We start from the raw sequence: 23,240 nt of genomic DNA, 5'->3' as shown, positions 1-23,240 counted from the left end.
AACTTGGCACCAGTTGGCGGGGCCAAGTGTGCAATGATGAAATATAGGCATCGATGTCTTGCTGAAGAGGTGGTCATATGTAGATGTATTTGGTCCTTGTGATGTCACAAGTTCCACAAATTTCAAATGGGCCATTTGAACAGCCTTGTTTAAATAAATGGTCTTTTTCTATTAAGAAGGCAGTTTTATTAAGAAAGTTCCTTTCTGAAACTTGCAGTATGGTTTTAAAGTTCAATGAACTCCTATATGTCAAAAGATCAAGGAAAGTTTGATTCCTCGTGTCATGACCCCTTTAAGATAAATGGAGAGCAAGACATTGTCAATATGTGATATCATATTATCATCAATTTTATTATGACCAAATATGGCTATTGATCATGGAAATATTATCTGCTTAAATGACAAGGTTTTCCTAAGCTAATATCTCTGTTTGTTGTGTGTGATCTTGCAGGTCATACTCCAGCCCTGGCTTGCGCATCCAACAAAGCTGTTGCCGACTGCCTAGCTCTCATTCTCTCAACCATGAAGCCTTCCTCCTCCTCACCCTCTTCCTCGTCGCCCTCTTCTCCCAGCCTCAACCTGCTCAAGCACTGTGGCATCACCGCCGCCTGCCCCCCTCTGCCCAATGGAGGCCTTCGCCATGGTTACGGCAAAGATCGCCATGGTGCTACCATTGGCTTGGATGGCTGCTTGACTGAGTGAGGCATTCTTACTCGTTTAAAAAAAACCACACCACGTGCAAAATCGCAAAGGGGTCTTGCGCATGTTCGCTTAGTTTGGTCCTCTCTACACACTTAGATAAATCTATATGCAATTACAGCCACACATTCCCTCTTGTGCCAGTGTCAAAGATTATCTTTACGTCTCAGTAGAGAGAGAACACAAGAGGATGAATTTAGCTATTTATTTATTTTTATTTCCAAGAATTTCCTTCCCCTGTCTGATCTTAAAAGGATAGTTCATCCAAATATGAAAATTCTGTTATCATTTACTGATCGTATTGTCACCCAGGTGACTGGGATATCAATCTGAAAGTTGTATGACTTTGTTACAACAAAAGGTTAAAGCATGACAGAATTTTAATATTTGGGTGAACTGTCCCTTTAAATCCTGTCCATTTAATATGAGTGTAATATGTCTAAAATCTGAATCTAAGCCATTTATTTGAACCAGTATCCATCACTGGTGAGTCAGTCATTGTTTTCTTAATTTCGGTCAATTTGACATGGTTAATGTTAGAATTATGCAGCTGTGTGTCTCCATGGTAACAGTGATAATGGATCGGTTTCCATATCATGCCTCCTATTCACGTGACGCTGTGGCCTTGCATAGGAATTTACAGCCTGCCCTGAGGAACAATTTAAACGGGTTACACTAGAATTGCATGAATTTGTGGGACCATGTATTTGATAGTGGTCTTGTGTGTGTGTGTGTGTTTGTGTGCGAGTGTGTGTGCGTGTGTGTGTGTGGCGTCCACTTTTGCGCAACAGTTTTTCATCCCATACTTGACTCTTACGTTTTGAGGTTTTTATGTGAGGTGCAATCTGATTTAGCACAGATCAGGAAAAAACAAAAACAACCTAACAGAATCATTTTGACAGAAGGGAAAACCATACTACCTTAAGCCTAAAGACCAATGACCTTCTAATTGAGGTGTCTAATATATAATGCATGTTTACTCTCAGAGAGAAAAGGAATGGTGTTTTGATGAGTTTTTTGGAAATTTCGTATTAGGTTTACATTGGAGGTATTTGCTAGTCCAGATCACTGTTTGTAGATGGGCAGAAGAAGAGTCGTCTTTTAAGTGTCATGATATCGGGCATAGAAAACATTACCAAGATACTACACTAAGGAAGTACAGAAAGCACAAAAATGTAATTACAGACTATTAAAACTGCAAGTGTCATACACAGTACTTGCTCCTTAGGGCCTCCCAGTTTTATTTATTTTATTTTCACTTTTTGGGTTGGGTTGGGTTGGAACTTCAACTAAGTCTACTGCTTTGCTAGGTGATATTGCTATAATATTTCGTGTGGAGTTGCTTTCACAGTGCCTACTGAATTATAAATTTGTTTGTATTTATTTTCGGTCTATAAATGGTCCAATCTGCTAAACATGCCATTTGCGCTCTTTCAAAGTCATTAAAATGGTGCTTCCACCAGTGAAACATGGGTTGACTTTCTCTATAATCCATTATGGAATGATTGACATAGTTCAGTTCATTCAGGAAGATCTGATTGATTCCTATATCAGAACCCAGTTGGGTTTTTTCTGACTTGGAGGAGTGTATATGGTCAAAATATAAATGCATAAATTCACCATCTTGTGAATTACTGATTAGACTGTTTTATATTCGTTTATGGTGTTGGGGAGCAGTCATGGGTATGACCAAAGCTGATCAATTTCTAAATCAAATTTTATTAAGTACTGAAATATATCTAAAAAAAATACAATTTAAAAAAAAAAAGCATCAACTTTTAAATGAAGTGATATACAGGAAAATATCTATTCACCCCTGCTTTTATAAAATGCTTCCTTATTGCCAAAGGTAGATTAATTAAAGTTAAGATTGTGCTTCCAATAGTTTTTTTTTTGCACCTAAACCATGAAATAAGGACATGTGAATGAGTGTTTGAAGCATCTCTTTTTTTTGTGTGTGTGAGTGTGTGTATCACAAACAGGCAATATTTGCTCAGTCGGAAATGAGACAATCAGTTGAAAGGGCTTTTAATTTTACCATAGAATATTTGTAATTTAATTTTTTTTTTGTTAACGAGCAAAAGCACTTGCATGTTTTTCACAATTAGGACGAGTTATACAAAGTAAAAAATCTATATTTCACCCTAACTGATTCAAAACATTTACAAACTAATATGTACGTTTGCCATGAAATGCGGACTTGTTCTCAAGTATACTAATACTGTTACTTTCATTAGTTCATTATAATTTTAATGGTGTAGATAAAGTAGCTTTGAAGTCTTGTTATAGTAAGTGATATTTTATTGGGGAATGAAGGTGCATTAGACAAACAAGATCAACTAATGTGAGACATTTTAAAGGCCTTGTGGAGAACATATTTACACGGATTTCTGAAATGACTTCTGTCATTTTAATGACAGGTTTTGGCTGCTACCAAAAGACTCTATATAGGCCTGATACAAAGCACTTGTTAATAAAAAACATTTTTGCATATATCAGCATCTGTTTACAAGCAGTAACTGGTCAAATATATGACCTCCGAGTACAAATATGCATGTGTACAAATCAGATTGAGTCAAGGCAATGCTGTGTTTTAACATTTTCTCAGAGAAATTAATTCTAATGGGCTACATGACTAAGAGGAATTTCCATGTGGATGAAGTTAGATTAATTTTGGCGTATATTTACCTTGTACATTTAAGCTTGATTTTATCACTTACAGTAGCGTACAGTTTGGTGGATGGAAGGATTGTATGTGTAGACTGCACAGGGTACAATAATAAAGTGCAAGATATGGTGAGCTTGAAGTTATTTGCACTGCCAGTTATACTGCTTGTAGATGTACAAAAAAAAAAAAAAAAAAAAAGATTATTTCTAAATAAATTACGTAGGATAGTCATACCACATGTTGTTGAGTTGGAATGAACTAGTGCCCGTGGAGCCTGTGAGTAGTTCTGCATTTCATTTGGGGCAAGAAAAAGTGCTGCTTTTGATTGTATCTCGGAGCGAATTTTTATGGAGGCGATCTTTGTCTATTATTTGTCTTATTTAGCCAAAACAAACTAAAACGTACTTGCTTTAAATCCTCAAATTTGTAATCGTCTTATCGGCATTGCACTAAAATTGTTCATGTTTTGTCGAATGTATGGTGTGATGGTAGCAGCTTGCTTTGTTGTTGGTGCGGATCTTGCATGCAGTAGTTGGTTATCGAACGATTCGGAACTTTGAAATTTAACCCTTTCAGAATGTTTAATAAACAGAGTTGTTGCATTTGATGTTATGTAAATGAACAATAAGGGAACCAGTCACAAAGAGGCAATTTTGAGAGAAAATACGAGTAGAATATAACTGATGTGGGGAGTTTTCTCCTCAAAATCATTTAGTGCCATAACTTTTTGTTTCCTTTCTCATTTTAATACGTTTGTAAAATGTGAATGAATGATTCCTATGGTTCGATTTTTGTGTGCGCAAGACCATTACCAAAATAAGAAGTCCAAGCTAACATAAGCTACTGTGCCCATTGTATATATTTTTTTCCCCTTTTGGAAATTTACATAGTATGCTAAATAATTAAAAATGCCAGTACATTCACAATCGGACTGTCTCAAAATGCCAGTACATTTGTAATTAAGCTATACTGATGGGTTGGTTTGCCCTTGGTGGAGCTCCCCTCCACCCATTGAAGTTGTTGAGAAGTCGAAGAGTTCCTTGCTAAGCCATAACTTAGCATTTGCCCTTATCAATTAAAAAGGCCGGATTTGAGTCATCCAGTCAACAGCTCCTTCCAAAAAAAAAAAAAAAAAAAATGTATTCCATTGTGATTAGTTGTACCCATTGATTTGATAATTTGGGGAGATGTTTATTTCTGCTCAATGGAATTATAAAACGCCTTAATTTTATTAAAAACTGAAGGGCAGATTTGAGCATTTACCTAGGTTTTCTAATTTTATTCTGAATCAACAAATGGGCAATTGTGCGCTTTATGGACCTTTTTTTTTTTCTTTGCTATGAAGGGCCAGATTTCATTTCCTGTTGACCAAGCTATAATGGGTTCAGTTACTTGCAGGCAGTTTAAACCTGACACTTGGAAAACTAGAGTTGTCTAATAATTGTAATCATTGTGTTGGAAAGCAGATTAATTGTAGCTATCTCAGTGTCCTTATTGTGTGTATCCATTCTTACATTTGTATTGATATCATTATTTTGTTTCTCACAAAGGTATTAATGGATGATAGAATGTCTGATTTACCTCAGTGGACCTCAGTGTCCCTTCTACTTGAAGACGCATCCATTTAAGGCAATACTCAAAACACCCGTTTCATTTAACTTATGTCTATCTCCCAACTTTTTGCCTTAAGAGGAAACTGTATAGTTCAGCTGTCGCAGCACTTGAGAGATTTTGCCGTAAACCTTGGATCTCATTCCTCTAGCAGTGAGATTCATTAGAAGCACACATTTCTATAGGTTGTCTTGCTGAAAGATGCATTATAATGGCTTCTGGCCTCAAAATCATAATTTTCAATAATTAGGAATTTTTGCACTAGAAGTTATACATATTTTACTTCCTTTTGTTTAATATATATGTGTAAAAAGTATTTACCGTAGCACATTAAATGGAACAGCTCATTTTGACCTTTTAAAATAAAAAAATTTGACCTTGAATCTTTAAAACTCACAATAAAATATCAGATTTGTTTTCTCTTAAATGAAGTGTCAGGTACTGATTTATACTCTTAAAAATTTAACATGAATCTATGAGAAATACAGCACTAAAAATATGTAAAGATGGAAAAAATAATAACGGTACAATGAACAAAGGAAGTGCAAGGTAAAAAAATAAATGGATCAAGCAAAAAACTAAATTGCCCAATGACATTCTTTACAAGCCAAGGTTAATAAATTTTGTCCCCGTTTTTATTTCGTTTTCTTGATTGCAACATTTAGGTAGTAAAAACTTGTGCGGTCCTATAAAAGCAAATCTTTCTAACAAGGTAAATAACAAGAGCACAATACTGAATTGTGCTATATGTAATTTCTCAAGAAGTGTGGTCAGAATTGCCTTGATGTGGCAATCTTACCTCATAAACTAGTTGTCCTTAAAATCTATCGTGCTATATATACTGAAACATTATTTTTAAGTAGGCTTTTAGCTACGCATGCTCCGTGAAACTGGAATCCTGAGGTCGTGTTCCTGAGGCCTTGTGAATGGAGAACATTGGAGTTTTCAGGAGGTGCTCTTGAACTAAGATGATGTCCTTCATCCGGGCTTAGCATTTTGCTTCATACCTCTTATTCATTGAGTTATTACTCTATAAGCGCTAATATTACAAATTGTAAATCTGCTAGTGAATGAAATGATATATCTGAAAAAATAGCTGCTTTTTGTTGCTCTCACCAGCAGCTTGTTTTCATAAGGCTAGTTAGAAGACCACCAAAGCCTAACTGAATGGCTTATCTGACAGGGCACGTAGGGATCCCTTTAAAATTCATTGTTTTGTATTTGATGAAAGCTATGCAGGAATACTTTCATTTGATCTCACAAATTTGCATAGTGCCACAAGAGATAGCCCTAGCACTTCGTTCGCGATCACAAAACTTCATCTTCAAATCCAAAACGCTGTCCTCATTTGCTTGTAGGCTTTGATTGAGAAAATGACTGCGTTGCATGGCATGCTGCTATTTCTTTGGAGTCTGTGAGCATCTTCATCATATCTTAAAAGTATAATACACTTTTTGTGAAGTATGTGGGATTGTGCCTTTTGTTAACAAGTACATGCCACAGGGTATGGTCTTCCATTAACACCTTTAGTGAGCCTTATGAATGAACAACTGTTGTAAGATTCAAAAATAGCCACCATCCACGTGGTTGTGTTTTGAGTCATCAAAACACTCGATTGAATTCGTCACTACACCGCAGATGAATAAATAATATTTGTACATTTAATTCAACAGTAATGACAAAAAAAAAAACACTTGTCCGGTTCTAGCTAGTGACCGGTTAAAACTCTATGGAGAAACGTGTTTAGTTTTACAATGTGTGAATTCTTTAGCGAAGTAGATGTTTGCTGTGTCGTGTTTGTGTGGTAATGCATCTGAGATTAGTTGTAACCCAGTGTCTTGTAGAATATTGGCATGACTCCTTTACTCTGTTTTATTGACGTCAAATGTATCCACCTGAAATGGACTGAAGTGCAATAACTTTGTGCGCCATAGTATCCTTAATGGAGGAAAAATGCCCTTGTACATCATCCATCATATTTCTTTTTCTTCGAGCAGGGTATTTTATTTTTGTATTTATTTTTTCGTATTGTAGAAAACTCCTTCCTGCTTTGCCTCCATAAGTGGCACTTTCTTGTGGAATGTACGATGGACTTGTTGGAAACTGTGATGGGTGTCAGCCTTATCGATACTTCTTGTTCACTGGAAAGATGGCATTTCTGTTTGTTCATTGGCTGATTGGTCAGAGTGCCATTTTCCATGTACCCTCTCCAGCGCCACTGAAAGTCTGTGTGAGCTTTTGTGGCTTGAAAGCATAATTTGTGTATGTGTGTGTGGGGGTGTTTAGACCTACTAATTTACCTCTGATCATTTGATTTAATACCAAAAGCAAAGCGCATTGTCTAGGATTACAATTCCTTCTAATCGGATTAGAGTTTGGAAATGGTATCTTGAATGTTGTTAAACTGTGTTGGTCATCCATTGTCACCATTAACCTGTGAAATATGCAGTTTTATTTACCCTACATACAATATTTGAACTTTGGGCCATATGTTATGCGGTACCAAAGAACCTTTAATTGCTGGGTGATTTTTCTTTTTTAATTTTTCAATGTCTGACCCATCAAGATCTCAACCTTTGCCATTTAATGTGTTTGTAAATTCTCAAAACTTCAAAACAATTGTACTTGTATCATATTGCAACATTCCTTTTTTAATTTCATAGATGTAACGTTTAATAGTTGGCAACCAATACTGGGAGACATCTTCAGTAGTTTAGTCCAGAATAACTTCAGTTGTAACTTTTAAGGTCCATTGTTTTGGCCTGAAGCAATCAATGATTTTACATTTGAACCTGAATTACAGGGAGCACACTGAATACGTACTCTAGTATTTCACAAAGTAGGACCAATGTATGTGTCTTTAGAGATGGCCACTTGATTTCATTCAAGAACAAGCAATACAAGCATCAAGAGTCAATTGTATATTTCTTAAGATTTGTTGACTCTGGCTACTATTGGCCTTGCTATTAATCTGTGGCACCTTAGGTTAACACCCTCTTCTTGTAACTGAAACTTAACATAAAAGATTTCAGTGCTAAGAGAGCCTTATTTCAGTCAAACTGAATGTGAATTGGATGAGTGCAGGATTTGGCCATTTTGAAAGGACTGGCTTCAATAAAGTGGACTTATCTACGTCCCATGTTTGAATCCAGTTTCACTTGGACCCACCGTCTATAAGACTATCCAAATTTTGCTGTTACACAAGCAAAAATACTACACCGTGGCTACGTTTCCATTTTCAAAACCCAAACGGCTTGGATGGAAACACTTTCTAATAAAACAGGGTTACGATCACTGCTTCCAAGCTCTGCTTGACATGCCAAGTATTTCGCTACCAGTTAAAATTTGTAATTTGCGTCGTAACATTTGCACTGGCATCAGACAAAGTGACTGATTCAATGTTCAATAAAAACAAAAGTCACAAAATGATGCACTAGTTACCTGAGTATTTGAACTTTGAGCTGTTAGGTAGAAATGTGAAACAGTCCTGGACTTGTAGGTGGCATTTGTCCGATCCCAGATTGTGTTTGGAGTTTCGACATTGTAAACGTAGCGACCGATCTTGTAGGGCAGCACCCAGTGTGTATGTGTCTCCGTATGCGAGTGTGAAATTAACTGGGGTCATATCAAACCCTGTATACCTCATCGACATATCTGCAAATATACTTATCCTGTTTTTAAGTTGAACGTGTAGGAGATACCATCACCAGCAAAAGCCTGGGACCATTGCAGGGTCTACTACATCACACCAATTCTGTATCAGTGAACAAGATCGTAACTAGCTTGCTTGCATAAAACACCTACCACTCTGCTTTAAGCCTCACATATCCATGTGGTTACCAAGACTATGGTTTAGATTTAGCAAAACATGAGGCATTTTAAGTAGCATTATTCCTACCTCTGTGTTACAGCTTGATGCATCAAAATCTCCACCAGTTGTTGAAAAATGGAAATATATATATATATATGTATATGGAACAGATATAGAACTTATAACCAACAATCGGTGATTAAGACAACAGTTAGTGTGCTCGACTGTGTCTGTCTGTGTGTAACATATATTTATAAGTATACACAACAGAGTACCACTGGAATGTGAAGCCAGACTGTATTATGATTTTTGTGTGTATTTTTCTTTGTAACTTTCTCCCCATTATATTTCAAATGATGTCATATGTGTCTCGCCTCTATCGCTCCACACATTTTATTTTGCTTGTTTTGACAAAATGGGAAAAAATAGCTTGTACAAGCTGGCAGTTACATTAGTACCAATTTTTTTTCCTGGTTTTGGTCTCTCTTTACATTTACACTCACTTCTAAATGTTCACTGTGAGCGCTCAACTCAAGTTTACAGCTCTTCGTGGTGTGTAAGTGTATCTGGTTGAGTTCAGTAGAGTGTGTGGATGGTTGTGTGACTTTGGTACTGAAGCAACAACTCAATTTTCTACTGGAGGTGGGGGTTTGAAAGGGGGTTGGTTAGTTTGAGTTATTCACTTTAGTTTTATTCGAAAGGAAAAAAAGGGGGTATATGGAGTTCCCTAGCCTTACTCCCTTCCAAAACACTACGCCGGTCACTGGCTTTAGTTATATCAGCCTCCCTGTCAACTTTGCACCTGTGTATCCATTTTGGACCTTGGTGCAAGTGGCAAATTTGGTGGATTCTGTCCGAATCTGACGGGGTCGGTCATGTGACCCCTCCTAGACCTGAGGAAGGAGAACCCTCACCCTTTCAACCCCACAAAAAAAAGACCTCAAGCCATTCATTTCCTTATGTGATAATGCAATCCTGAAAGCACTTTGCCTTGTTAATTCATAGTATGAGCTTGTAAATGGTTACTTGTTACTAACAGATGTGAAACTCTGTACATGTATTTAAGTAAGAAAGAACATAGTAATTTTTAATTTGAGCTTATTAAAAATGAATTGATCTCTCTGACTTTAAAGACAAAATAAAGAAAAAAAAAAAAAAACTCCCATATGGTTTTGTTAGTCAGATTCATGAACTGCTGCAGCCAGTAGGTCTTGTCATTCAGTATCGTGGCTTAGAATTGGTAATGTTGAAATAAAATGCTATTGCTACATTCAAGTGGTTGTTGTGTGACTATGCTTCATGTTCCTCTTGACACTAAATAATATGATGTTGACATGTTTTAACGGCATATTTTTATTAAATATAACTAGAAGCCCACATTTGAAAATCTGGAAATGAAGTTTTAGGATTTGAAGAAAAAAAAAAGTAATGATGTAAAATGAATAAGAAATATTTGATTCTGCCCTATTTCTATTTCTAATACAAGCAGATGTGACATTTACTATAATAAAATATTTTTTTCTGAGTTCAATTTAAGCTAAACTCAACTAACAGCATTTGTGGCATTATGTTGATTTTCATGAAAATAATTGACTTGTCCTTGATTTAAAAAAAAAAAAAAAAGGCAATTACAATGGAAGGGAGCCAGTCCATAAACGCTACAACGCACATTTCAAAAGTATAGCCATAAAGAGATAGACATTTCACATATTAACAGTGTGGTAAAATCACTTACTAACCTTGTGGAAAGTTATATGTTATATTGCAACTTCATTACTGTCATTACAACTAAACCCTCTAATCCCAGTATTAGAAATAACTTTACAGTGATTTTATCAAACTAAGATTAACATGTATGTCTTGTGGCTATAATTTATGTTTATGTGCTATTCACTTCCATTGTACTGCAAGTGCCTTACTGCATGTCTTAATTATCTTAAAACCTTTTGTACGAAAGGTACGGTTTTCTTGCATCCATTGAAGCACAAAAGATGCTCTTTAAATTGAAAGATTTTAAGTCATGCCGAGATGATAAATCAAGTTTTCAGCTCGAGTGCATGCTGTCATTAAAACAAAAGGGGGACATATCAAGTACATTTTTTCAATTCAAATTTTCACACAATTTTTTTCAATTTAATTTGTAATAAAACTATATTAAATTAGAAAAGTGCAAAGTAGAAGCATTTTCACATGTGGACCCCACAATCATAATCTGTTGTATCATAACCCCTTGATTTTGAATGACCAATGGGTACACATTAATGTGCAAAAAAAAAGCTTAAAACATACAGTAGTATACCAATTATTTACACGTCATCTATTGCAGTTAGTAATATGTAAGTTCAATATATCATTCAGAAAATCACATTTTATTTTACAGGGGGTTAAGTTGATCTAAAGAAAACATCTAATTGAACCAAGATGGCCGTATAGAATATCCAAACAGGAAGAGACCATCGGTCAGTAGCTCAAAGACCGACATGGTATGTACACAATACTGCAGGGTTAGACCGTAATTCTCACACAGTCATGACATTGAGAATGCCATTCCAGTTGTACAGTCATATCTTCAGCCATCTCCCAGGTTAACAGCAATGTGGTCTTCAAAGAGGGCGATGCAAAGCATAATGGCGCCGCCTATCAGCAGGCCCAGACTCTGCAGGAAGAAGCGCTTCAGAGGGCTCGGAGATCCAGCATCTCCATGCAGCATTTCAGGCAACTAAGAAAACAGTGTCACATCTTATAAGTTATGTAAAGATATTGTATTCGTTATGAATGCTATGCAGATTCAACAAAAGGACCTGGCACAGACTCTTGCATGTCATAACGCCTAAAGAACAGAGGGATGAGGGGAATTTTAGCAAGCAAGATAATCTGGTGATTATTACCATGTCAGCCAGAGCAACATAGAGGAAAACTCCAGCAGTGATGGTGAGAATCCAGGGAGAGTGTGCCGCCCACTGGTTCCCCAGTGCTGTGCCAGTTAAAACACCAACAAAGCCCAGCAGAGCTGACACGGCATTAAACACAGCCAGCCTGCGTATAGGCCAGCCTGCAGCCAACAGCACCGCCAAATCGCCTACAGAGAAGAGGAAAGAACAAGGGTGTTTATGTGATATTGATGATTCACATGCAGAACATCTACAGGTGCAGTTTATTTAGTATTACGGTTCCTGAATAAGATGGAATTATGTGAAAGGGTCTATAAATCAATTAACGGGTTCTGTTTACATTTTGATTACTAATACTAGGAATAACTAGAAGCTTGTGGTTGATGTGTCTTTTGTACCTAATTCATGAGGAAGCTCGTGGCAGAATACAGCGATTGCTGTGCTAAGTCCACCCGTCAGACTCTGAGAAAATGCAACACCTAGAGGGGGGGGAGAAAATATATAACTTCACATATTATAATTTGAGATGAAAACAGACTCAATGTAAAAAAATGTATACAATAATTGTATTCATAATGTACAGGTGCACTTAATGTACATAAAATTTAAAAGCACTATTATTTAGGTGTAAAGTTTAATTTTGTATTATTACTTAGTCTTAATGCACTTTTAATGAGTGATAATTTTATGTATAACCCCTTACCAATGGCTAGTCCATCTGTAAGATTATGTATTCCATCTCCCATGACCACCATCCATGCCATGCTTTTGATGCCAGACTTCTCTGACCCGAGCTGCCCATGAGAATGCCCGTGCCCAGATTCTGAATTCTCATTCTGATTGGGTGATGAGGAACCTAAGACAGAGTCCAGATCAAATAAGCCGTTTCATAACCACCAATGTTTTCTTCTGGTTTGCTATTTTTCATGTGTCTGAAATTAAACGCACCCTGCAGTGCATCCAACTCCCTTCCAGACTCTGTATCATGCCTTCTTTTCTTTAAATTCTGTAAAATAAGAAAACATAAAACAACAAATACCTCTCCTCATATCTTTTGAAATTTGTTTACACAGTACATTGAAGTGTACCATGTAAACAGTCTGTTTAAAAACCGAAAAATGTCCTTCCTGGTCCATGTACTGTAAATAAGCAGTATAAATGAGTAATTCCAAAATCATAAAATCATTAAAGTTATGCATATTTTACCCCTAAATTCTCATATCCACAATGTGAAAAAATACAAAATATTTACATTTTAAAGTAATACAGCATAGTCGTACTACCTTGATACTTTAATTTTATCTGATTAAAAAAAAAAATCAGATAAAATTTTTTTTAAAGCAATGTACAACAGCATCTTTTTTACTGAAATACAGTAAACGAAAAAAGACTGTGTAATGGTAATGAGAATCATCACTGTAAACAATGGGAACAGTAAAAACTTTGGATGCATTACAGTAATGAGAATCAAGGGGTAAAATGTGCTTAAGTGTCCTGAACCCTTCATTTCTTTATATAAAATATATTTCTATGCATATACAGTATTTTGTTATTGATTTTTTTTTTAATGCATTGTATTGATTTACATTTTGGCACTAGGAACTGTCATCTAACTTGAAATCATGATTGCTAAGGAGACTGCTGACAAGATTTATAGTGAAACCAATTAGATCACTTCAGAAGGCATGGATTAAACCACTGGAGTCTTATGGAATACTTTTATGCTGGCTTTATGTGCTGGAGTTAAGTGCCTTGCTCAAGGGCCCAACAGTGGTGCTTGGGCTTGAACCCCTGACCTTCTGGTCAGTAACCCTGAGCCTCAACCACTGAGCCACCACTGCCCCAAGCAGAACTCTTAATCTCAGTACCTGCCCTGTCATGGGACTCTTTCACTCATTTATTAAATGGTTATCATGGCTGACTGAGAATAGTACAGTTCTACAATGGTATTGGTAACTGAAAACGTTTGCATTTGAATGATGCTGCATCCAGGCCGCTAGGTGTCAATGTGAGTCCAAGACAGCGTACATAAAACATGACTGAGTGCATCTTTAGATCTGCTGGTTAAAATAAACATCCAAGGTAGGCTAATATTAGACTTTCTGGATAAATCTCACCTTGAAGTGTTGCTTAATTCCCAGAAGACTCTCAAACACAAACAGAAAGTAAACTCCTCCCAGCACACTCAGACCCTTTAACACAGCATCATGATGTTCACCATGTTGACTAAAGATGGCCTGAAATCACAAGCAACCAGCTAGTACAATAGCACTTCAATACATTTACATGTATTAATTTTATTTGTCATATTCTTCTTAACCAGATTGTACTTGTTCCATACTGTAAATATGTATACAAAAAGTTATGATTGTTTAAATTATTGTCATGTTTTGCCATCTTAAGTATATTACTTACATTATTTAAAATAATGTATTGCATTTTATTTTCAAAGAATTAATAATTTATTAGAATAAATCACTCAGATGTGTATATTATTTTATTGTATTTTTTTGAAGTATATTTTGCACAATTTAAATTGTTTTTTTTGTTTTTTTTTTAAGAATTACTCAAAATAAATAATAATACATAACTAAGAAGATATATTTATTGCATTTTGTAACTAAAACTGTAAGATGTATCACTTACATGGGGCAAGAGGTGCAGCAAGGCATCTCCACAGAGTGTGCCCACTGCCATTCCAGCCATCGGGCAGAGGAATATTTGGAGGCTAGACGGTCGAAGCAGGGGTGCCAATGCCAAGACAAGCAGGGAGGGCAGACTGATTACAAAGAGAGCCAAGGAGGCCCAACCTAGTGCTGAGATCAAATCACATTGTAACCTTTACTATCATGAAAACAAACACAAGCCGATTCTGATATCAAACATGTTTGTCGTAAACAGTTAAAACACACCTCTGAGGAAACCCTCACTGGCTTTGCTCCCCTGTCCATCCACCTCTATGTGTCGTAGACAAACTCCGCTGTCAATCTGGTAGAGAAGGGCAGGGCACAGGAAGGTGAAGTGGGCAGGCGTGATATGGGATGCTTGTCCCAGCCCAAAGTTCCACAGGAGCTGGGTAACATTCAGACACTGCAATAAGGAAATGAAAAATGTGGGAAAAGATTCAGATGTGGGGAAGACAATACAATATACAGATGGGTGACATACAATCACATTGTATTATGGTTTTCTTATAGGTACATTTTGTCTTAATTATTTCATCTAAGGTGTCAGAGTTTTTTATTCTGCACCCAAAAAGCATTTTTCTCCATTCCAATTCAAACTAATTGTATATATATAAAATGTATAATATATCATATGTAACACACACACTCACATATATAGACCCTTTGGTTTCATCTCCTCTTATGCTTAACATAGACTGACCACAGAAATATGTTGACCCCACTGAATCTCGAAAAGAACATTCAAGAGCATTTGAACTGAATCTTACAGACTGCACAAGCAATAGATCTTTGGTCATGTGATAATGTAGAGGATTCGGTAGTAGACTTTGTACATTTACAACACTCTGATAGGAAGTTCATGAATTAATACTCACATTCCCATGAAGGTGTTTGTCTGTCGGGTGATCTAAAAGCAGTGACACACTTTCCTCAAGTTTGTGTCTTAGGCCGGTATGTGATTCTGAGGATGATCCACTGAGCACTGGTTTAATGTGAGGTCTAGGACTGAATGGTTAAACGATTTATTATTGGTTTTGGTATAAATATGATTTAAGAATAAAATAAAGCCCAACGGTGTGATCAGGACCCAAAGATAAGAGGGTTTTAATGCGAAATATTATCCCACTTATTGCACAACTACTTAACCAATAAATAACATGGAAGAAAAAAAAACTGGCAGCAGAGAGAGATCCAAGAGACATGAAACTGGCACAATGCAGTAGAATGGTTGCAATGGTCACCGGTCAAATATACAGTTTAGTAGTAATTTTACAAAAATATTTGACCTGCTGTGACTAACCAATCAGGATCAAGGTTTCTAGAGAACGGCGTAATAAAAGTGCGGAATGGACCTTTTTCACCCTTCCGGGTTTCGGAATGTGGAATTAAAAGATTACAGGGAAAACTTTGATAGCGGTGAATGGGAGCGACTGGGAGATCACGGCAAAAATGATTTTTGCTTACCATTTGTTCCAACAGCAAAAGAAAAAACTGCACTTTTATGTTTCAACAACTTTACAAATGAAGAAAAATATAAAGAGCTGATGAATTCAGAATAAAGTAGATGGCAAATTTATTGTCACTCTCTCAGCAGCTGTATTAGAAACCTCATCGCATCTGTGGTAACTCGTTTTTGAAAAATAATTTTAGACAGTTAATTGACAAAACGCATACTCGGAACTTGATCACACATTGGAAATTCAAAGTGAAAGATTGACAGTGTAAATGCTACACAAAACCAAAATAGTGCTAAAGGCAAGTGTGATAACAGACCTTTCTGTGAGTGGGGGTGGGGTTGTGGACCCATGAGGATCACGATGGTCTTCGTCTGAATGGGATAAGGGTTGAGAAGAATACTTCAACCCTCCTTGTCGGATCTCCAGGACACTGACCTCCCCCAGACCTAAACTTCCCAGTAACTTTTGCAAACCCTCATAGGTCAAAGTCCCATTGTCCCCATACTGAAGGAACAGGCGTTGCAAGTAATAACCCTTGAGGTGAGAGAGTTTGAGAGAGCTTCATAAATGATCATTTGGACATCAGACATAATTCTCAAGGTCAACACATCAGTGTCTTTATGATGGCACATCAGGGTCATAAACTCAGCTGGCCATCCTAACCCTGACCTACAAATTTCAACATAGGTGCCATAACTGCAGCCCTTACCAATTTGGTTTTGAATGATTGAGTCATTGCTTGATAACATTTTGCACACAGTGTTACTCCCAAGCAATGAGGGTTTTTCCCCCTCCTTGATCTCTTCATGTTTTAAAGAATCCCTTTTGGAATGTTAATGGGGTTGACCTACATACCTACATAATCAAGCAAGTTTCTATGGATAAAAGGCCTCTATCAACATATAAATCAATCATCATTTAAATTAAGTTAGAAACATTACCTGCTCTTCAAAAGCTTCTTCTAAGTGTTCCTGTGTAGATTTGACTTGTGAACTTCCATTAAACATACTGAGACTGCCGGCCAGTGCTTGTTGGGCATGATATGCCAGTGTGAGGTTTGGTAATATTATCACATAACTCATATAGTGGTAGAGCACAAGCTTGAAGCTCAGATTCATCCTTGAGGAAAATAACAATGTGTATCTTTAGTTAATGAAGTAGAATTGAACAGACATTTATGAATGAAGCAGTCACAATTATACAGCTGAGGGAAATAATTCAAACTTGTGCATAAATATTACTTTAGCATTTTATGCAGGCCATGTTAAAATCCTTCTGGACACTGTAACCCTAATTAAGTTAATTTAAACATATACCAATGTGTAATATATATATATATATATATATATATATATATATATATATATATATATATAATCCAATTATTTTAATGCAATACAAAATGCAATTCTTCTTAACCTTCTTACAGATGGTTTAGCACAAATAATAATAAAATATATGTAAACGTTTAGATATGGACTCTTATTTAACAAGCTTGCAGGAAACAGTGCAATACATTTATCTATACCATGCAAAGTCTCTAAAATGAACACTTAAGAAAGTGTGACACTTAAACAAATTCTGTGATCATATCTTTACCAGACTGTCTGTCCAGCCATGATTTCTTGCAGTCTTTTACACCCGATACATAATCTCCGGTATCGTATCCTCTCCGCTGCTAATGTTGAAGCATGAGAAATCGCGCAGTGTTTTAGACAAGCAGAGGTTAATGTTTCACTATTAGACAGCTGTAAGCCAATGGGTGATTACACGGCGGGAAAGCATTGATCAGCTTGGTTTGTCTCATGACTACGTGACGTAAATACAACACAATCTCACTCCAAGACAAGCGTCATCTCAATCAAGGGACAAACTGCGAACTACGTCCAAAAGCCGCGTGCACATGCGTAGTTATGTAGGCTACATGTGATTAGATGATGGATGGATGTACATATCTACAAAACAGTACAATATTGATATCTGTCTGTCCTTCCATCTATCTATCATCTGTCTATCTATAATCTGTCTGTCTGTCTATCTATCTATCTATAAACGTCCAAAAGCCGCGTGCACATGCGCAGATATGTAGGCTACATGTGATTAGATGATGGATGGATGTACATATCTACAAAACAGTACAATATTGATATCTGTCTGTCCTTCCATCTATTATCCTTCCATCATATATCTATAATCTGTCTGTCTATCTATCTATTATCTATCTGTCTGTCTGTCTATCTATCTATAATCTGTCTGTCTATCTATATATCTATCTATAATCTATCTATCTATCTATCTATCTATCTATCTATCTATCTATCTATCTATCTATAATCTGTGCTATCTATCTATAATCTGTCTGTCTATCTATCTATCTATCTATCTATCTATCTATATATCTATAATCTGTCTGTCTATCTATCAATCTATCTATCAACTGTCTGTCTGTCTATCAATCTATCTATAATCTGTCTATCTATCTATAATCTGTCTGTCTTTCAATCTATCTATCTATAATCTGTCTGTCTGTCTTTCAATCTATCTATCTATCTATCTATAATCTGTCTGTCTATCTTTCAATCTATCACCTGTCTGTCTGTCTATCTATCTATAATCTGTCTGTCTTTCAATCTATCTATCTATAATCTGTCTGTCTGTCTTTCAATCTATCTATCTATCTATAATCTGTCTGTCTATCTTTCAATCTATCTATCACCTGTCTGTCTGTCTATCTATCTATAATCTGTCTGTCTATCTATCAATCTATCTATCATCAATCTGTCTGTCTATCAATCTATCTATAATCTGTCTGTCTTCAGTCTATCTATCATCTGATCTGTCTGTCTATCTATCTATCTATCTATCTATCTATCTATAATCTGTCTATCAACTGTCTGTCTATCTATCTATCTATAATCTGTCTGTCTATCTTTCAATCTATCTATCACCTGTCTGTCTATCTATCATCTGTCTGTCTATCTGTCTTTCAATCTATCTATAATCTATCTATAATCTGTCTATCTATCAATTGTCTATCTATCTATCTATAATCTGTCTGTCTTTCAGTCTATCTATCACCTGTCTGTCTGTCTATCTATAATATGTCTGTCTATCTATCTATCTATCTATCTATCTATTTATAATCTGTCTATCAACTGTCTGTCTATCTATCTATCTATAATCTGTCTATCTATCTATAATCTGTCTGTCTTTCAGTCTATCTATATATAATCTGTCTGTCTGTCTTTCAATCTATCTATCTATAATCTGTCTGTCTATCTTTCAATCTATCTATCTATCTATCACCTGTCTATCTATCTATCTATAATCTGTCTGTCTGTCTTTCAATCTATCTATCTATAATCTGTCTGTCTATCTTTCAATCTATCTATCACCTGTCTGTCTATCTATCATCTGTTTGTCTGTCTATCTTTCAATCTATCTATAATCTGTCTATCTATCTATCATGTCTGTCTGTCTGTCTGTCTATGTATCTATCTATCTATCTGTCTATCATGTCTATCTATCTATCTGTCTGTCTGCCTCTCTATCTGTCTGTCTGTCTGTCTAAGATAATCTTAGGCATTTTACCATTGGAAAAACGAAATCATAATTTGTATTTTTCTACAGAAGAGTTTTTGGAATAAAATAAATGTCACACACTTTCACTTTCCTGTAAGCGCAGAAGCAGATCACAGACTCAGACTTCAGACAGACTGGGTCCGCTCCTCGGTCAGGAAGACAAATCAGTCAGTTCTCAGATCGTCGCAGAAGTCACATTCTGTAAATCCAGGTTTTCAAATCAAACGTTGGAGCACTACAGCTCTCCACCGGACACAGGTATTTAAGTCTTATTGAGAAATGCCTTTCAACGCTTTTATAAATCAAAACTGCCGGAGAGTAGCACTGGAGGTGGCGGCAGACAGACATGACACTGTTTCATGTAGACATGGTGTTATTTGACCAGAACACCGTTTAAATTCTATTTAAATGCATCGAAAATATAGAATTTGAAATGTGATATTTAAAGATGCGTATGTATGTGTATATATATATATATATATTTTAGACCACATAATGAAGCTGCTCAGCTTGCGTCAGCTAGTCAGATTTCATGCTAGTTAGCCATGCTAGCTCATTAGTATTCACGCAATCTCTTTACATGTTGTCGTTCGGGTGGGTTTACATTTAATACAAGACGCTTGGGGCACTTTCTGGTCGTTGTAATGGAGAAAAACGCGAATAGTGCGCAGAAACCCGTTGTTGTTATGATCCTGTGGATTGTTTTTGTAAATCTTCGTTAGCGAGCTGGCTAATGCTGGACGCTGCATTCACTTGCTCGATCAAGTCAACAGACGTGTGTTTCAGGTTGGCAAGCGTGAATGTTATATTTTTCCAAGATATTTTATGTGTTTTATGGTCAGGGGACTTAACAGACCCCAAAACATATCCAAAAGGTGTTCTCTGCTGCGCTGCCCTGTCCGTTTGGCTCATTACTGTATGTGCGTTGTCAGAAGTTGACTGGAAATGGATCACAGACTCTCTCTGAAGCCTGGATGAAATATTTACGCGTGTTCCGTCGGCATTACTGATGTTTTCGATCATTTCCATTTTGCTTTGTGTTAATGGCTCTGTTTAAATGCCCATGTCAGTCCATTTAACATTAACCCCTTAATCCCCCCTTTTTTGTTTTCCGAGAAAAGGATCCTGCCATGTTTGCATACTTATATTTGATCCAGAGACCTGTCTCCAGACAGTTTGCTAAACACTATAGCCACCATTTTGCAGGAATAATACACCAGATTTCTTTTTAAATGTGATGAAACTGGACAGTGGCTTCAGTGATGATGGCTCTTTTTTCTCTTTTTTTTATCCCCTTTTCAACCCAATTCGGAATGCCCAATTCCCACTACTTAGTAGGTCCTGGTGGTTGCACGGTTACTAGGGCTGCACAATTAATCAAAATAAAATCGAAACCGCGATATGACCTTGTGCGATTTATTAAATTGCAACAGGCTGCGATTTAATCAAATAAATAGTCTGCTCCCTTCAAGTTTATTTGCGCTGCAGTCTATATTAAATTATAGCATTGTTACAGTGTTTTCAGAGCGGTTCTGTGCTCCACAACTCCCTCTCATGCTTACACCTGTAGAAGCCAGAAACATCTCTTCATTCTCCTTCATTTGTTGACCCCACGAGAGAGCGTGTCGCCATCATTACACTCCCCGCGGAAACAAGTGATAGCGGAACTAATATTACCAACATCCAATAAAATGAAAAGGAACATACATATAAAATATTTAGTTACTATAATATAATGCATTACTAAATTAAATATAATAAAACAATTAATAAAAATAATTAAAAGTTTGACATTAAGCCTCATTCTTTAGGACTATGTTATATACAGTAAAGAATAGTTTGTATAAGCCTACTAGTTTTGAAGGCCTAGAATAAAGAGTAACATTTATATTTTTTTATTATATTTTGTGTATACTGAATTATTCAATCAACCAACATTATTTTTGACAGCAATTACTAGGCAGCAAATATGGTTTTACCAACAGGGAAATTCAGTTAACAGTGGCATTGAGCAGAAAGCTTACATTTAACCAGTTTTGACAGAGCTTTTGATAAAAGTTAAATGATCAACATTAATTGATGAGATGAAAAGAAAATTGGAGATCAAAAGTTAAATGATCAACATTAATTGATGAGATGAAAAAAAATAAAATTTTGACAAAATGGGCAAAAACAGGTACACAGTGATTGTAACATTTGGATATGAAGAAGACTTTTTTTCACTGTTTATATTTTTATTTGTTTGTGGTTGAACTGAAAAAAGGTCTCAAGTTTGGTTCTTTTTAAGAGGGTTCAAGTGTGAAAACCGCAGTAGCCTTTTTGCAGTTGAACATGTGGAAAACATTACCATCATAATCGCAGTTCAAATTGCAATCGCAATATTTTTCAAAATAATCGCAATATGACTTTTTGTCCAAATCGTGCAGCCCTAACGGTTACTCACCTCAATCCGGGTGCCTCCACTTCTGAGACCGTCAATCTGTGCATTTTATCACGTAGCTCATAGTGCATGACACAGTAGAGACTCCCAGAATGTGGAGGCTCATGCTACTCTCGGTGATCCACACACAACTTACCACACACCCCATTGAGAGTGAAAACCACTAATCGTGACCATGAGGCAGTACCCCATGTGAATCTACCCTCCCTAGCAACCGGGCCAATTTGTTTGCTTAGGAGACCTGGCTGGAGTCATTCAGCACTCGCGACTCCAGTTCGTGTCAATACTCGCTGAACTACCTATGCTCCCTGATGATGGCTCTTTAGGACCTTCTTGATGACATCCAAAGGTTTTACTAGGGATAATTTAGCAGAGATGGGCCACTTCTATTAAAATGAATGGGAGAAATTGAAACGCTCAACCAAGGAGCTCTGAGCGCCCAACGGGCAATAGATGTAGAAAGGAAGTTCCGTCTTATGAGGTACAAAATCACAATTTATGATTCCAGTATTTTATTGCTGATTTAAAATATGTTCTTTGATCGTAATTTTGACCAACCGTTTTTGAGATTTTGGTCTTTCTCCATTCAAGTAGATAGGAGCTGCACTGACATTACTGGAAATAGCTTCCCAAGAGCATTCCAGAGAGGGCTGTCAGTGGACTGACTTGGCTAGAAAGACTTAGGCCTTACACTATAGTATAGATGTTTTTCAGACCTGTTATGTATGGAAGTGGTCTAAATATCAGGCAGATCAACTGAGTTTACACTGGGTTGATGAAACTAAAACATATTTCTCTCTTTTTGCATACGTTTAGCACAATGTTGGCACTGCTTGAAAGCAACAGAGCCAATGTGTTTATACTTTTAGGGGAAGTGTACCTACCAATGACTTGTATTTTGTTGTCTCTGCATATTAAGCCGAGAAAGGATATAGTTTTGTATTTTAATATTGAAAATATTGGTACCATAGCTGAAATGAGGGGTGAGGGGAGAACATTTTGAACCACCCACACTCTCCCTCTGTCTGCTTAGACAAGCTAAAATTAGGTCACCACCAGCCTATTGGGACACAACAGCACCCCTCCCAGAAATGTTATGAATTGGAAGAGATGCGGGTAGATGCTGTGGATACACAATGCAGCCTGCTCTTTGCTTTTGCATTAGTATCAGTTAGGGATTATCGGTCACCGATATTAATCGGCCAATTATTGACCAAATTAATACAATCGGCATATCGATTATAAGCATCAAAGCGCCAATATGAAAAACCAATGCTTTATTTATAATTAATTATCAACACACTTTGTTAAAACTCTGTGAATTGAAATGCACAATCCAGAAATAAAGATTGATTGGTTAACTTCGGGCAGATCGCCAAATCGGCCTAAATATT

General features: G+C 36.5%; 3 protein-coding genes across 4 annotated transcripts in view; 2 read left to right on the top strand and 1 right to left on the bottom strand.

Moving 5' to 3' along the window:
- Window positions 1–10,064, top strand: part of LOC127628504 (serine/threonine-protein phosphatase 6 regulatory ankyrin repeat subunit C) — a 33,154-nt gene extending 23,090 nt beyond the window's left edge. The window contains exon 28 of the mRNA XM_052105291.1: window positions 452–10,064. Coding sequence (XP_051961251.1) covers window positions 452–702 — 251 coding nt within the window. The 3' untranslated portion in view covers window positions 703–10,064. The remainder of the gene's footprint in view (window positions 1–451) is intronic.
- An 85-nt stretch (window positions 10,065–10,149) lies between these two features.
- On the bottom strand, window positions 10,150–19,577 carry slc39a5 (solute carrier family 39 member 5). 2 transcript variants are annotated; one of them, XM_052105294.1, is made up of 12 exons: window positions 19,488–19,577; window positions 16,766–16,943; window positions 16,141–16,358; window positions 15,243–15,372; window positions 14,593–14,770; window positions 14,327–14,496; window positions 13,798–13,917; window positions 12,629–12,686; window positions 12,384–12,536; window positions 12,079–12,159; window positions 11,678–11,868; window positions 10,150–11,508 (listed from the first exon to the last, which is right to left on the bottom strand). In XM_052105294.1, the coding sequence occupies exons 2-12, from the start codon at window positions 16,940–16,942 to the stop codon at window positions 11,359–11,361; spliced, it is 1,626 nt and encodes a 541-aa protein (XP_051961254.1). In that variant the 5' UTR covers window position 16,943; window positions 19,488–19,577; the 3' UTR covers window positions 10,150–11,358. The 2 variants fall into 2 exon arrangements, with proteins under 2 accessions (XP_051961254.1, XP_051961253.1); XM_052105293.1 differs by lacking the exon at window positions 19,488–19,577 and adding an exon at window positions 17,424–17,697.
- The window catches only part of LOC127628508 (E3 ubiquitin-protein ligase NRDP1), a 21,655-nt gene continuing 17,932 nt past the window's right edge, over window positions 19,518–23,240 (top strand). The window contains exon 1 of the mRNA XM_052105295.1: window positions 19,518–19,664. The gene's annotated coding sequence lies outside the window, so the exon portion shown is untranslated. The remainder of the gene's footprint in view (window positions 19,665–23,240) is intronic.

This window comes from Xyrauchen texanus, chromosome 35, assembly GCF_025860055.1.
Source record: "Xyrauchen texanus isolate HMW12.3.18 chromosome 35, RBS_HiC_50CHRs, whole genome shotgun sequence".
Lineage (NCBI taxonomy): Eukaryota > Metazoa > Chordata > Actinopteri > Cypriniformes > Catostomidae > Xyrauchen > Xyrauchen texanus.
Note: the sequence above shows the minus strand (reverse complement) of the source record. Positions and strands in the feature narration are given on the sequence as shown.

What these genes read in the sequence shown, in the direction of transcription:
- slc39a5 (XM_052105293.1), bottom strand. Translation starts at nt 17,443, where the DNA reads ATGGCTGGACAGACAGTCTG. An exon ending in CAGTGAGGGTTTCCTCAGAG is followed by an intron (nt 14,497 to 14,592) that starts GTGTGTTTTAAC and finishes ATTTGATCTCAG; the next exon opens with CACTAGGTTGGGCCTCCTTG. An exon ending in CGAGCTTCCTCATGAATTAG is followed by an intron (nt 11,869 to 12,078) that starts GTACAAAAGACA and finishes TCTTCTCTGTAG; the next exon opens with GCGATTTGGCGGTGCTGTTG.